Genomic DNA, 16,030 nt, shown 5'->3' with positions numbered 1-16,030 from the left:
TGGTAAAGTGTCCTACCATGGCGGACGGGATAAGGCAGCCCTCCCCAGAAACCTTTTGCAAAGGCTTTGGGAGTACATGAAGGAGAGCTTTCTGGAGATGTCCCTGGAGGATTTCCGCTCCATCCCCATACACGTTAACAGACTTTTCCAGTAGCTGTACTGGCCGCGATTGCCAGGGCAAATTAATCATTAATCATTAAACACGCTTGTTTTTAAACCATGTGTAATATTTACAAAGGTACACTCACCAGAGGTCCCCTGTGTGCCCACAGGGTCTTGGGTGAGTTCGGGGGTTACTGGTTCCAGGTCCAGGGTGACAAACATATCCTGGCTGTTGGGGAAACTGGTTTCTCCGCTTCCTTGCTGCTGTGAGCTATCTATGATGTTCTCTCCATCCTCATCTTCCTCGTCCGCCGAACCCGATTCCCTGTCTCCAGAGAGGGACTGATAGCACACGCTTGGGCTACTGGTGGCTGCACCCCCTAGAATGGCATGCAGCTCCTCGTAGTAGCGGCATGTTTGCGGCTCAGCCCCGGACCTTCCGTTTGCGTCTCTGGCTTTGTGGTAGGCTTGCCTTAGCTCCTTAATTTTCACGCGGCACTGCTGTGCGTCCCTGTTATGGCCTCTGTCCTTCATGGCCTTGGAGATCTTTTCTAATGTTTTGCCATTTCTTTTACTGTTTCGGAGTTCGGCCAGCACTGCTTCATCTCCCCAGATGGCGATCAGATCCCGTACCTCCCGTTCGGTCCAGGCTGGAGCTCTTTTGCGATCCTGAGACTGGGACTGGGACTCCATCACGGTTACCTGTGCTGATGAGCTCTGCATGGTCACCTGTGCTCTCCACGCTGAGCAAACAGGAAATGAAATTCAAACGTTCGCGGGGCTTTTCCTGTCTACCTGGCCAGTGCATCTGAGATGAGAGTGCTGTCCAGAGCGGTCACAATGAAGCACTGTGGGATAGCTCCCGGAGGCCACTAATGTCGAATTCCGTCCTCACTACCCAATTCCGACCCCCATAAGGCCGATTTTATCGCTAATCCCCTCGTCGAGGTGGTGTAAAGAAACCGGTTTAAAGGGCCCTTTAAGTCGAAAGAAAGGGCTTCGTCGTGTAAACGTGTCCAGGCTTAAGTCGACTTAACGCAGCTAAAGTCGACCTAAACTCGTAGTGTAGACCAGGCCTCAGATTAGCCCTTCTGTATTAAATGAACGCAAACAAGAATGCTAAGAGGCATTACTAGCACATTACATTAAAAGACACAAAATTTTACTATGACTCATCGACATAACCTTATTTCTTGTATGTTGTTTGATGTAGCCAAAGTCACTTTCCAAACACTAGTTTAAAAACAAAAACAACAAACAACACCACTACAGTACACTGCTTTAGCAATGTTTAATAGCCCTTATTAACCCCAAACAATCTGAACACATTTCTACTAATTTTGGGGGACTAGACTACTTGACAGTATCACGTTGGAAGTTAATTCAATTACTGCTAAATTAGCAAATATTAGTTTAGTGCTGTAAGTGAACTGTAAAGGCCTTCAGACCCCCTTTATTCAAATATATCCGTTGTGGTGTTTTGCTCAACACAGGACAATATTAACTTAATCCTACAGGAGTAGCAGTAACACATGTAGCCTTCATTTTGAAGGAATGGTTCAGACAACAAAGATCACTTACTTGGCCAGCTGTGTCTACTAGCTGAAGATGATATTCTTGCCCATTTACTGTGATCAGTTTTGTAAAAGCTAGAGGAAACAAGAGAAATGCACTTCAGAATTAAAACTGAATAGCTTTATACTCAAGGTCTACTGAGATCAGACCAGAAATTAGTGGAGAGAACTCTAGTGGAACAATCTGAAGTTTAAGTTTTTAAAGCAGGAGTCAAAGACTAAATTGGGGTGCTCTGTATACAGTTAGTATATTGCATACACCGAACATTAATGTTAATTAATAATTTAAATTTTCTGAAAATTGGAATTGCACACACTGGATGTGCAATTTCTCGTAAGTGTTATTTCTTTACATTTAAAGCACTTTAAGACTGTAGACTTTTCAAATAGATAAAAACTAGTGGTCAAATTGTAGACCTAATTGGATTTTCACATTAAGAGTTACCTGAATGCAAGTCAACGTCAAAGTTAGTTAAGATGTAACATGGGGTCTTCAGTTTCAAAACCATTCTCTAAATCCAGTTTTCCTGATCTAAACACTCACGATGAAGCAAAACACCAAGAACTTTTTAGCACAATGGAATTAAAAACAGTGATTTATTGTGAACAAACTGTGCGCACAGGACCACTGAAATTCTGATTTGAGGCTGTCACACCACTACTTTTAACTTGCTGCAGTTATCGCAGCACATTCAGTTCTTAATCAGGAAGTACATTCAGTACTATTAGAGGAAATCAAAACACTATTTATCTTACTATATTTCAAGAAATGCCAACGCACATTATAAGCAGAGGATTATCTGAAAGCCACAACTCAATTTTTTTTGCTTTTGTGGGTGTATATTAGCATAGTAATGTTATATTAAGTGTAATATAAGCTAGTTGCCGCCAGTATTTTACTACCACATTCATGCTGAGAACATAAGGAGCCAATTTCAAAGCCTTTTGTTTTGGCCCAGGTGGTTAGTCTTTGTACTTTCCAAATGTACACCCTAGCTTTAAACACTCTTGATATGCCTCTAGGGTTATTACAATGTTATGGACTGAAATTTTGACTTAGGTCCTCTAGTGTTTAAAGCAGCATAGATGTCCTGAAAGGATGAAAGTCACAAACAAACAGCACCTTAACATTAACTATTTTAGTGCTGAATGTTTTAGCAAGAACATTAAGCTGATGTGCTAATCACACATTTTCTGACTTGCCTCCCAGTGGACAAATGTTTTGGCAGTCCAAAACTTCTAGCTTCCCAGTTGACAATCTCCACAATGCAGTCTCTCTCCCTCGGCCAATATAAACTTTTGCAGTGCATTGAAGGTGATAACTTTCAGTATTAATGTTTGTGCTTTCCCTTAAACTAAACAATGAATACTGCAAAGGCTCTATTATTTATTTTTGTGTTTTGTTAGACTTGTGGAGGTTTATCTATCCAAAGCTACTGCAGAATTGCCAATAAGGGTACTGGACAGCTGAAGAATCTAAGCACCCTATTGAGGAATTTAGGTCAAGTAGTTAGTATATGACATAAAACCCTGTTCACACTAACTAATCCCACTAGGTAACCTCCAAATGCATAGCATAGTATGTGTATTGTAGAGATTGGGGCATGGATGAGGGCTACCTGGACAAAGCCTCAACCAGCTAAGAAATAATGAGTAGATATGGCCTCTGATAAAGGGCACATGTCTGCCTTTTGACATGTCTATAATTGGAGGTATCTGTCTGGATAAGTTACTGGTGTGTGTCTCAATAAGCTTATACTATGCTATCTTTTGGAATGAAGAATTCCACGTTAAAAAATTATAGCAGTTCTATTCTTGCTCTATATGAGAAAGTATTAGTAGTGTGTTTTCATCAACACCCTACCTCAAAAAGTGTTAATGAGCAAAGTCACAATTTGCAAGGTTCTTGGGTCAAGTTAGTAAGATGGAAAAACAAGCCCTTTAGACAAAATGGCCACATGAACACAACTATTTAAGAGGTCCAGAAACTGGAAGGGGATAGTACTACTACCTACCATATCAAAGCTCTGACCAGTCAAATGACTCCAAATGTTAGAACTTCTCCATACGTGCTGTTATAGTTCAAAGGGGTAAAAACTGATGGCATCTCTTTTGGGCGTGTTCTAGAAACCCAACATGCATGCTAAATGAAGAAATGTTCATCACTACTAAAAGGCAATGGTAACAAGACTAAGAAGGGAAACATGCAGTGGAGGAGTTACTAAGTATCAGGAGGCACCTAAATTATAATGCTACAAGCTTCACTACTACTAATGGCAATCTGCTTCACCCTGACTGGCAATTATGCAGTGCCTTTGGATAGATAAACCTTCACAGGTCTAACAAAACATGAAAATGAATAATAGAGCCTTTGCAGTATTCATTGTTTAGTTTAAGGGAAAGCACAAACATTAATATTCAACGTTTATATTGGCAGAGGAAGAGACTGCATTGTGGAGGCTGTCAAGGGGGAAGCTAGAAGTTTTCATAGCTGGTAAGGGACTCCCAACGCTTTTGGCCAGTGGGAGGCAGATCAGGAACTGTGATGAGCACATCAACTCTATTTTCTTGCTTGAGCATTCAGCACTGAAATAGCATGTCCATAATGCACACTATTCCTTTGCTCACACACTTGTTCTTAACAGTACTTTAGGTTGCTCTTGTGGTCAAGACTCTAAAACGGAAGATACAGGTCTGTTGCATCTTACACTGGGGTTACGTTCCGCAGTCAGCGCGTAAAGCGAAACTCGCGTATAGTCAAAATTACATTGAGTGTAATGGCGGGTGGAATCACCCGCACTACAAGTACAGTATTAAAATTGTTATTTTTCTCTTTGTATTTGTTTTTGCCGATTGCGTAAAGCTGAAATCGCGCATGTTAAATGCGCTTAAGATGTGACAGACCTGTATTCAGACTTAGTTGCATTAGATTATTTACAACAAAGCTTTCACTTTATATCTCCTCAATCCTTCAGGTTGGGAAGGAGGACAAGGATTTTTGGGCATTTAGTCTTTCGGCTTCCAGACAAATTAACTGCCATCTCAACACAGGTGAGAGATGTGGTGGCAACACAAGCAAGAGAAGACTGGCAGGCAATAGAATTTATATGAGCTGCTGACACATTAGTGCGCATTTGGGGGTGATCTTAGTCCTTTTTGTACTGTTACTGTCTGTGCCATTGAATGCATACATTCAAATGGTTTTAAAGCTCAGCAGGATTATCCTTGAGTGGAGATACAAAAGACAACGGCAAACTGTCCCCACAAAGGTACCGGGCTGTTAATTCTTAAAAAGAGAAGCTGCCTCTCCAAAGTTGAGCTATTACTTCTGCACCCCTTCCTTGAATTTTATCTGTTCTTCATTCATGCTCCCAAACCCTTTGTTTCTGCCTTTCTAGGCTTTGGCCAAGATATTTTCTACAACACTCCCCACAAAGGCAGAACAGAGCTATCCTTAGACAGGCACCCTCAGAGCCATTTGTTGCTGCTCTTTCAGATGGCTTGAGATGACCCTGGTGACCAACATGAACCACAACTTCTCCCCATAGATGCAGTGTGCTGTCTCCATGTCATTCAGACCAGTATGCATGGCAAGCAGAAAACGAATTTAGCTCTTAACTGAGGTGCTTTTGGTAAACCAAGTCAGTCTACTTGTGCCCTACTTACTCCTATTTTGGAAAGCCTCTGGTTCCTCCCCCCCTTGTGACACCGTCACACAGAATTGTGTGCACTCTGCTCCTTCTGAACAAGCAATTTGCATGCAGTAGTCTCTACCTGTCTAAACAGTTGAAATCCTAGTCACTTTCTTCCTCAGGGCCCAGCAGGAGCAACACTAATCTAAAGCAACACTGCTGCTTGGGAGAAGGCAGGAAAGGGTAATCTCATCATCTCCACTTTCTCCTCAAGCACCACTGCTCCAACATTAGTCTTATTACGACACAGAAGGAGCCGAGAAATTTACCAGAATAACAGCCTTACTCTTTGTTTTTTACCAGTATAGTCAGGCTCAGCTGCTTAGAGTTATCTACTTGCCTTGACGGTATAAATATGCAAAAAAATTCAAGGCACATTAATTGCATCACTGCACACCTCCCAAATCCATTTAAATTCTTACACCGAGAGGTACTTTACCACAGCAGTTACAGGCTGGAGGGAACCTCAACAGGTCATCACGTTCAGCCACCTGTGCTGAGGCAGGACCAAGTAAACCTCCACTATTCCTCACAGGTGTTTATCCAACCTGTTTTTAAAAGCCTCCAATGGTGGGAATTCCACAACCTCCTTTGGAAGACGATTCCAGAGTTTAGCTATCCTTACAGTTACAAAGTTTTTCCTAATATCTAATCTACATCTCCCTTGCTGCAGATTAAGCCTGTTACTTCTTGTCCTACCTTCAGTGGACATGGAGAACAATTAATCACTGTCCTCTTTATAACAGTCCCTAAAATATTTGAAGGCTGTATCAGGTCCCCTCCCTCTCAGTCTTATTTTCTGAGGACAAAACATGCCCAGTTTTATTCAACCTTTTTTCATAGGTCAGTTTTTCTAAACCTTTTATTTTTTGTTGCTCTCCTCTGGACTCTCTCCAATTTATCTATATCTTTCTTAAAGTGTGGTGCCCAGTACTGGACAGTACTCCAGCTGAAGCCTCACTAGTGCCAAGTAAAACCAGACAAGTACCCCCCCACACACACACACCTTATTTACAACATTCCTGTTAATACATCCCAGAATGATATCAGCCTTTCACACAACTGCATCACGTTGACTCATTCAATTTGTGATCCACTGTAACCTCCAGATCTTTTCCCACCGTACTATTTCTACCCAATTATTCCCCATATTTTGTAATTGTGCTTTTAATTTTTTCTCAATTGTGGCACTTGTCTCTACCAAATTTCATCTTGTTATTTCAGACCAATTCTTTAATTTGTCAAGGTCATTTTGAATTCTACTCCTATCCTCCAAAGTGCAATCACCCCCGTTTGGTGTCATCTGCAAAATTTTATATGCATACCTCGCCACTCCATTATCCAAGTCATTAACTGAAATACCAACTAGCACTCGTACCAGACCCAGGACTAGGTATACCCTCCCTGTCGGACAACAAACCATTGATAACTACTCTGGGTATGGTCTTTCAATCAGTTATGGATCCATCTTAAAGTAATTTCCTCTAGACCACATTTCCCTAGCTTCGTGATGAGAATGTCCTGTGGGACTGTCAAAAGCCTTACTAAAAATAAAGATATATCACATCTACTGCTCTCCCCCCGCTCACAATCTACTGGGTTATTAACCCTGTCAAAAAATTAGGTTGATTTGGCACAATTTGTTCTTGATACATCCATGCTGGCTATTTCTTATAACCCTATCCTCGAGGTGCATACAAATTGACTGTTAAATAATTTGTTCCAGTATTTTTCCAGGTATTGACATTAAGCTGATTGGCCCAGGTCCTCTTTGTTCCCCTTTTAAAGATAGGTGTTATGTTTGCCTGTCTCCAGTCTTATGGAGGACAGGTAAGGTCCCAAGAGTTCTCAAAGATAATTGCTAAAGGTTCCACAATTGCTTCAGCTAGCTTCTTAAGTACCTGAGGATGAATTTCCTCAAGCCCTGCTAACCTGAATATATTGAACGCATCATATTTTCTTTAACTTGTTCTTTCCCTATTTTGGCTTGAGTTCCTTCCCCCATGTTGTTAATATTAATTGCGTTGGGTACCTGGTTACCATTAACCTTTTTAGTGAAGATTGAAGCAAAACAGGCATTAACATTTCCGCCTTCTTGATGTCATCAGTTATTAGCTCTCCTTCCCCACTATATAGACCTACACATAGAGGAACTACACTTTTCTTCATCTTTCTCTTGCTCCTAGTGTATTTAAAGAATCTCTTATTGCCTTTTTAAGTCTCTTGCTAGGTGTAACTCATTTCATGTTTTAGCTTTTCTGATTGTCCCTACCCGCTTGTCAATAAAAAGGGAAGAACTAAAGATCTATGCTTACCAAGTCAATGTGAGATAATTTGATAAAATTTCACACCCACTTCTAGGGGAAAAAGAAAACAAGTTCCACATTTTAAAAGGGCAAACTGATGGGATGAATTGTGTCTTGTGTCCTAAGAGCAACCTGACTTTATAGTTTGTTACGCAGCTTTATTAAGAGCTCTCATTAATGGTTAAGTACATTTTCAAAACTAAACTACAGCTCTGTGCCTAAGTAAGTCAGCATTTGAATTAAAAGCAAAGTTTGGGAGAAATTTTAAAAAGAATAGACTCATGAGAGCACTAAATTTGAAGTAGCATTAAAAAAGCCTCAGAAGTTGAACTGTTTTGTATATGGCATTTGGCAAAGGTGAATCATTCCAAAGTCCTGATACAGGAATGTGTAGTACAAGAATACCTTAAGTTGTTAAATGTAAAGAAACTGATAAGGTAAGAAAAGTTACTGCAAACAGAGATATCTAGAGGGCAATAAAAGCTATATAGTTTCTTTAGCTTACATTCATTTACTTCTGTGACATTACAGCAGAGATTCTGGCACTAGATTCGGGTCAAACGTTTTATAGTTTGTTACTAAACATTCCGGAGAAATGCGAACCCTCCCCCAGCCACAGCATTTGAATTCACCCACCACTTTAGCCACTATTTTTCACTGCAGACCTGAGACTACATCATAGGTTCTGAAGGAACAGAAAAACAGAACTGCTTTCATGTTTCCCACTGTCTTGTGCTTCTCACTTAAACAGAGCATGCAATGAGAGATCTTCAAAATAAGATTTAGTGATCAGAAATGCATATTCAAGAATTTCCATTTTCAAACAGTTTAGATAGTAATGCAAATACACTGCCTTTTAAGAAGTTTAATCAGTAACTGACAAGACAAGAGGACAGATTTGAGACACTAGTCTGGTCACAAAAAAAATTGTTTTGAGATTTGTCAGGTTTTTTACTAGATCACTAAAAAAAGGAAAATATCTTAACTGAAGCTTTTCTAAGACACTCAATCTACAGCCTTAGCTCCAGAGGACAAGACAGAACTACTTCTCTTAAAGGTTTGGGCCTTCAGGGCAATAGCAGCCATCCACTGTATGCTACCAGAGTAAGACCACGACCACCTTCTCAACATACTAGTCAGTTTACACTTTGAGAGCTTTGCATCTCACACATGGCCCATTAGAGACTGATACCTAGGATACATACTTTAAAGAGAAAAAAAAACAAAAAAAGGCTACCTTCACACCAAAGAAAGGAGGGGGACAGAAAAGAAATTCCTGAAAATTGTTTCTCAGGAGAAAATATTTACGAGGCAAGAACTTCTCTAAAAAGGCATCTTTGCAGAATTCAGGAGTAACAGTAAAGCTAACACCAACTAGTGGGCTTTGACATGGCTTCCCAGTTTGTGGTCAACCATGCCATAGCATAGTGAGATTCAGACAGTCCTCTTGATAACAGCATTGTCCATCAAATTGGTGTCAAATAAAACAGTTGGCTGGACTTTAAGGGATTTAGTGCGCTCCAAAAGAACCTTGAAGACCCTTTAATACTTAGCATATAGAGAAAAGATTTAGTGAGTGAGGTTGAGAACCGGGAAAGTATGTTGGCAGTTTCACAGACTCGTTAAGTCTAAGGAACATCAAATAACTGACTCCCTACAACCATATCCAGTGGAAGCTTAGTAAGAAGGTGGGTCATGAAGGTCTGAAACTCACTTGGTCCACAAGCCTCTCTCACTGCCAACAGGCTAGAGGCCCTCCATGTAAGACTTTAGCTCACAGGAACAAAACTGTTCAAAAGCTTTCAAGCAGCTTTGTCAGGGCCACAATATCTGACAACTTTCTCTTTTACTGGGAGAAGGTTTAGAAGTGTCAAGCCCCGCATGAACCTGACAACAAACTGCAGAGATGGGTTACCTTTCACTAGTTCATATTACACCATGCAGCATCCTGACATAGCTTTGGGGAGTTAAGGTCTTTGAGTTTAACCTGAAGATTAACTAGTCAAGCAGTTTGTGTGGAGCAAGTAAAGGGGGGGGTCATGCACACCTGTTTACGTTATCCCACAGTTCTTTTCCCTCTTAGAATTGTAGGCCTTCCCTCCCCTCTTACTGCACCCCCCACCCCAAGATGCCAGAAGCACATGAGCCACGTTTTGGAAACACTACACCTATAGATCTGTTAGAAATAAAACGGGTGAGTTGGTTAGAAGGAGATGCGAGGTTCAGAGACAATCAGATACTGACCTGAGCGACTCAAGCCTGATGGGATTGGCTTTGGCTCTCTGCAGAGTTGACTGTGCTACACTGGCCCAGATATGTACAGTTATTCAGTTCAAACCTTTGAGCTTTGCTATTAATTTAGCTACCAGAGGAACTAGTGGAAAGGCATAAAGGTGCCTCCTTCTCTAGCGTGAAATGGAGAAAGTGTCCCTTGCTTTTACAGCCTTCTCTAGATGGCACTGGCAGAGGACAAGTAGCCTCCTGGTCCATTTAATGGTGAAGAATCTTGTGTTCCTCACCTGGGGAAGATCCAGCCTGCTTCCCAATCCAGAAGCCACGTGTGAATTCAGTCTACAGTAGTATTCTTCTCTACGAAGTACACACCGATTACATACGTTTTGTAGAAAAGCCTACTCCAATGCCTAGAAGGAGTGCCAACACAGTATGTTTGACAGCATTGCTACCAGGTGCTATGATAAGTCAATTCTCAGGGAGGATAGGTCAATCAATTGCTATTAGACAAGATGGTCAGGGACGCAATCCTATGCCCTGGGTATTCCTAAGCCTCTGACAACAAGAAGCCGGAACTGGATGACAAAGGGTGATCAGTCAGTAATTGCTCTGTTCTATTCATTCCCTCTGAAGCATCTGGCACCGGCCCGTCGGAAGTAAGGATACTGGTCAAGGTGGACCATTAGTCTGACCCAGTTTGGCCATTCTTATGTTTTTAATTTAAAAAAAAAAAAAAAAAAAGCCTATTCTGTGAGATTTTGTTTTTCCATCTTTTATGTTGCCAATTTTAATTGGCCATCTTAATCATGTGGTGGGACACTCAAAATAAGTTATTGACAGAGTGCCAATTAGCAGAAGCAAGTCTCTAGAAATTTAGGACTTGCCTACTGTTGGAGTAACTATTTGTTAAGTTTCCAAGTGCAGAGAAACCCTCAATGATTTAAACAGATCTGACTGGAAGTAAAGAGATTTATGAGAAAGAATATCTGATACGACATCCCTGGATCTCTGCAGAAGAGCTGGAGCAGAGTAAGTGAAGCACAGATACTGTAAGAAGGTAGCATTTATCATCACCGGGGTGGAATTCAATGGACCGTAAGGACCCTGCTACTGCTGCTCTTAAGGATTAAAAAAAAACTCAGTCCTGTACTAAGGAGCTAAGATGCTAGAACAGGGGTGGGCAAACGTTTTGGCCTGAGGGCCACATTGGGGTTCCAAAACTATATGGAGGGTGGGTAGGGAAGGCTGTGCCTCCCCAAACAGCCTGGCACCCTCCCCCTATCCGCCCCGACTGTCCCCCTCAGAATCCACCACCCATCCAACCCCTCCTACTCCTTGTCCCCTGACCGCCCCCTCCCAAGACCCCCTGCCCCTAACTGCCCCACCGGGACCCCACCCCCATCCAACCCCCCCTGCTCACTGTCCCCTGACTGCCCCCGACCCCTATCCACACCCCCATCCCCGACCACCCCATCCAATTGCTCCCTGACTGCCCCCCCCCCGGACCTCCTGCCCCTTACCCAACCCCGCCCCGTTACCATGCTGCTCAGAGCAGCATGTCTGGCAGCCGCGCCGCCTGGCCGGAGCCAACCATGTCGCTGCGCTGCCTGGCAGGAGCTCGCAGCCCCGCCGCCCAGAGCACTAGGGGCACAGCAAGCTGAGGCTGCGGGGGTGGGGGAGGACAGCAGGGGAGGGGCCGGGGGTTAGCCTCCCTGGCCGGGAGCTCAAAGGCCGGGCAGGACGGTCCCACGGGCCACCGTAGTTTGCCCACCTCTGTGCTAGAATGAGAAACTTGCACAGATGTATATTTGGAGAAAGACCCCTTGCAGTATTATGCTAGTGCATGGACACCTGAAAGCGAATGGACTAGAAATTAGTGTTTAAACTAAAATTTTCTATTATCCAAACAGAAGTGCAGAGAACAAACAGCATAACTAAAAGCAAACTGGATGAATTTTGGGGACTTTAACACACTGATATATTTATCAAGACATACCAATGAAGTTACAATTCATAAGAGAGAGTAACATGATTAATGAGTACAATGTTCCTATCAGAAGACAAACACCAGGATATATTTTAAATCAGATTTTAGTATTGTTTTCTTGCATTGTGTGTTTGAAGTCAAACCAGAGATACTATCTTGTTCCTTTTGCATATTACAAGTTGTAATATATGCAAAGCAGCTTTCTATCAAACACTGTTACTCTGTTCAGTGCATGTTAAGGTTCAGTGTTAAAATGAAAATCCTCATATGGATGCTGATTCCATGTGAAAAGCCTTTTTTGGGATTATGCAAAAAGGACAAGTTTAATTTATAGGGAAGAGCTTGGAAAGCAGTTTCAATTACCTAAAGATACTTACTGTTTTCTATGGTTGGATCATATGAATCAACAAACTGGCCTTCCACAAACTGAATAGTCAATGAAGATTTCCCTATAAAGGAAGCAAAAAAATATTCATTTAAATCCAAATTTAAATGCCACTGTACAGAAACATACTCCAGTGAGTTAATTAAGCCATTAGAGCGAGAGTCTGCTACCAGGTACAAAGTGATATTACAATAATCAAAGTTTAATGTGTTTTATGAAATAAGCGTACAAACCTGTGATGGCTTAAACCCTAGCTACAGTTGGCTACTGAACCCTGTTACTGAAAGTACCAGTTCAATAGCCTGTTCTCAATCAGTACCGAAAATGATGTAAGAACTAGCACAGACAGGTCTGACAAGCTGTTTTCAGCAAGGGTTCTGTTTCCTAGCGTAGTCAGAGCACCCACTCCAGTTGATAGTATAGGAAACCAATTTCTATTCCAAGTGGTGTTGATTAACATGCACTGTGATGTAAGTACCCACAAGACAAAGTGGCATTTTCATACTTAATTATAAAGACAAGCGCTATGCAAGAGAGAACAGGAACTTTACATTAAGAAAAAAGGGAAGGGAGCAAGATGCTAAATAATGGCAATAATGAAAATCATTGCAGTGTCAGGATTAAAGACTGTTCCACACAGAAGTTTAAGGGCAAAGTCAGTCACCTGATCTACGCAGGCATTCTATCACCTATACAGTATTGGGAGTGGTGAACAGTTACATTTACCAGCTTGGAACACTAGAGAATGGCTGTGCCAAATCAGATTACGACATTTTTATTAAAAGGCATTCATCCAATCTGTAGTAGTTTAAAGACTAAAACCACTATACTATAGTTAAAACTCTCTTAATTGTTTCACTCTAAGAGACATTTAACCCTCTGCCCTCATCAGAAAAAAGTTAAGATGACTTTAGGATCCAAATTTGACTTTCAAGTCATATCAGTGAGAAACTTAGAATTTCACATTCTATTAACCTCGATTAAGAACAGCCTGTCTCCACATCTTTCATGATTAATCCAGGGGCCTGTAATTTAAAAACAGTTATATGTCCAGCCCTTATGGTTCTGCACAATTATACTGTTAAACTGATGCAAGAATGTCTGCCCAATTCTGAAAACAGTTTGAAATCAGTGAGAAGTATGAACTGTCCTATTCATCTCAATAGTAAGACAAAGACTAAGAAGGATACATTTAAGAACTTGCTCACATTTAACTGGTTTTAAAAGTCATGGTTCAGCAGTAAAGCTCAGTGGCAAGTAATTCAATGTGTGTCTACCCAGCAACTTTTCTGTCATCACAACCATATTTGTGTGCTTACACCTTGAGAAGACAAGCATACAGAGCACAATGAGGGGCAGTGCACCCCAGTATGTCCTACTTCAAAGAGCTGGGAAGGAGAACTGGACAACCAATTTCACACAGATAACTGCGGTCCAGGATGCACTGCAAAAAAGAGTGTGTGCTCAACCACATTATAGGAAGACAAATGAGCTAGACTAGGTCTCTGACAGGGGTGAATCACTGTTGGCCGCTACAGTAAGCCATATGACATTGACAAGCAATATCCAGAGAGTTTCTGCACTACGGAAGTTGGAGAATCATTTGACAATCTGTCCCAATCACTCCTTGTTCCCTGTAAGACTGCCACAAAAGTTGGAGGGCAGCATTCATAATTGGCAGGGAATAGCATGCAACAACTATTAGAGGGCCAGGTTCACATTCTGTGCTGCACCTACTTCCCTCAAGTGTTAGAAAAGTTCTAGTATCACACTAAAGAGCTGACAGAAAACTGCACCAATGGAGGGTTTTTTTTTTAAATTTCAATCTAATAGTATATATATTTATCAAGTCTACTTAAAAATGTAAGCTGAAGTCTTTTCATGGGCAAGACAAATTTCCTATTCAACAGCTAATCCTTCCTAAAGCTGTGAAGAAAATCCTGATTCTTAAACAGTTTAAGTATTAGAACAGTCAACTCTTACATGGGAGGGGCACTGTGATCTCAGGTCTTTGCAAATTAAAGCCTTGCAAATACACAATTAGACAAGTGACTTCATTTTAATTTAGTCTGACAAAATTCAGCTTTTGAAGTGATTCACATGGTCACAATTTAAGATGAAACTTGGGCAACTACTGAAGATTGGACTTGTTTTGTCCAGTTACGTCTTAACTAGAGGCTAAGGGATTTTGCTAACTGCTCATATTAACCAGGATTCTCAAGCTCTCAGGATTCTGAGCAATATTTTCCCCAGCATTAATTTCCATGCACCACAACATGCTTCTTTTCAGAGATTACTGGATGTTGCCTGATTTGATTAGGGCTGTTTTAGAAAGGCACAACATATGTTCTCCCATCCCCAGGCCCAAGTTTATCACCTCAGCCCTACCAGAACCAGGTGTTCGAGCAGTGCATTGTGCTACAAGATGTAGCATTTACTGGGAAGCCTGGTCATCTGGTTACATACTCTGCATGTTTTGTTTCACCATCACACAATCTGTGAGATTTAGACAGTACTTTTAAGCAGAGAGATTGCCATCATTTTACTATTGTGAAGCAAGCATTTGGAAGCACCGGTGAACTTACAGCACCATTTCCAATGCAGTGACTCGCCTACATGCAGGAATTTGCCAGATCCTATTTCAACATATGTTTACCAACACACTACAACATAATCCTACAAAGATTGCTAAGTGTTAGATATTTTTGGACCTGGACATTAGCTTCTTTTGCTCCTTTGTAACCCATGTTGGTGTACTGGGGAAAGACGCTTCCAAACAGTTTCAGTGCTATCAAAATTGTTTTAGTAGAATGTGGTATTGCAAAAAGGGGCCTCAGGTCCCATTAACAACCAGAAGGCAAGATCTTAGCTAAGCTCAGAGTCAGGAACAGAGCACTTGTTGTCATAAAGCCATATTAAGCTATTAGATCTAGTGCTGTCAAGACCTAATTTCTCAAAGAAACTACATTTGAGCCAAAAGAAGAGATGCTACAAGAGGTGTCTCACTTCAGGGCCTTCCAGTTAAAAAAATAGCCTGTATCCATCATAAGCTTACTGTCTGCGAGGCAAAAATAAGCCTGTATGCAGTTCAGCTGTAGTTGTCTCTTCGCTACTTCCAGTAAGTCACACCAGTTTACTCAAGCTATAAAGATAAGCCACTGCACCATCCAAGAAGTCATATCGGAATTTCTAAAGAAAAGGAGTTCAGGCTAAATCAAGCATCATGTCCTACTACAACCAACCTAAGAATAAAACAGATCTTCATCTCACACATTTAAAATGAACTGATATTATATACAGCAAGCAGTATTTTAAAGTGACCACTCAAGGGAGTAGAAATAGCTCAACTGAGATTGTATCCAAATGAAGATGGAGCAGAGTTGTACTAAAATACACCTGGAATACTTTGGTGTTTTCAGATAGGATGCTCAAACATGGTATTACGTAGGTTAGATTAACATATATGCAGCAGGCTTGGAAATCAGATGGACCTTCGTTCTGCTCAGTATAGCACACCTTAGAATGGTTCTCTTTGCTGTATAGGATAGCATACTGAAGTAGTATTCTTGAAGCGATTCAAAACTGCAAAGAGCCAGGAACTGCACAGACAAAGCCAACATGCTTGGTTTTAAGAGAAGAGTTGGCCAACTGCAGGAACAGTCAGTATGACATTGATCAGTTAAGGGCACCTGCAACAATTTAGCTATCTGGAATAACAGCTACTTTTGAAAATGAGAGGATGGAAAATATCC

General features: G+C 41.3%; 1 protein-coding gene across 1 annotated transcript in view; it reads right to left on the bottom strand.

The window, feature by feature from the left end:
- RHEB (Ras homolog, mTORC1 binding) overlaps window positions 1–16,030 on the bottom strand; it is a 61,642-nt gene that overhangs the window by 30,242 nt on the left and 15,370 nt on the right. Inside the window, exons 2-3 of the mRNA XM_065398915.1 lie at window positions 12,271–12,342; window positions 1,684–1,751 (exon numbers count right to left, since the gene is read on the bottom strand). Coding sequence (XP_065254987.1) covers window positions 1,684–1,751; window positions 12,271–12,342 — 140 coding nt within the window. The remainder of the gene's footprint in view (window positions 1–1,683; window positions 1,752–12,270; window positions 12,343–16,030) is intronic.

This window comes from Emys orbicularis, chromosome 2 (genome assembly GCF_028017835.1).
Source record: "Emys orbicularis isolate rEmyOrb1 chromosome 2, rEmyOrb1.hap1, whole genome shotgun sequence".
NCBI classification, from domain to species: Eukaryota; Metazoa; Chordata; order Testudines; family Emydidae; genus Emys; species Emys orbicularis.
The sequence above is the reverse complement of the archived record's forward strand: the minus strand, read 5'-3'. Positions and strand labels throughout refer to the sequence as shown.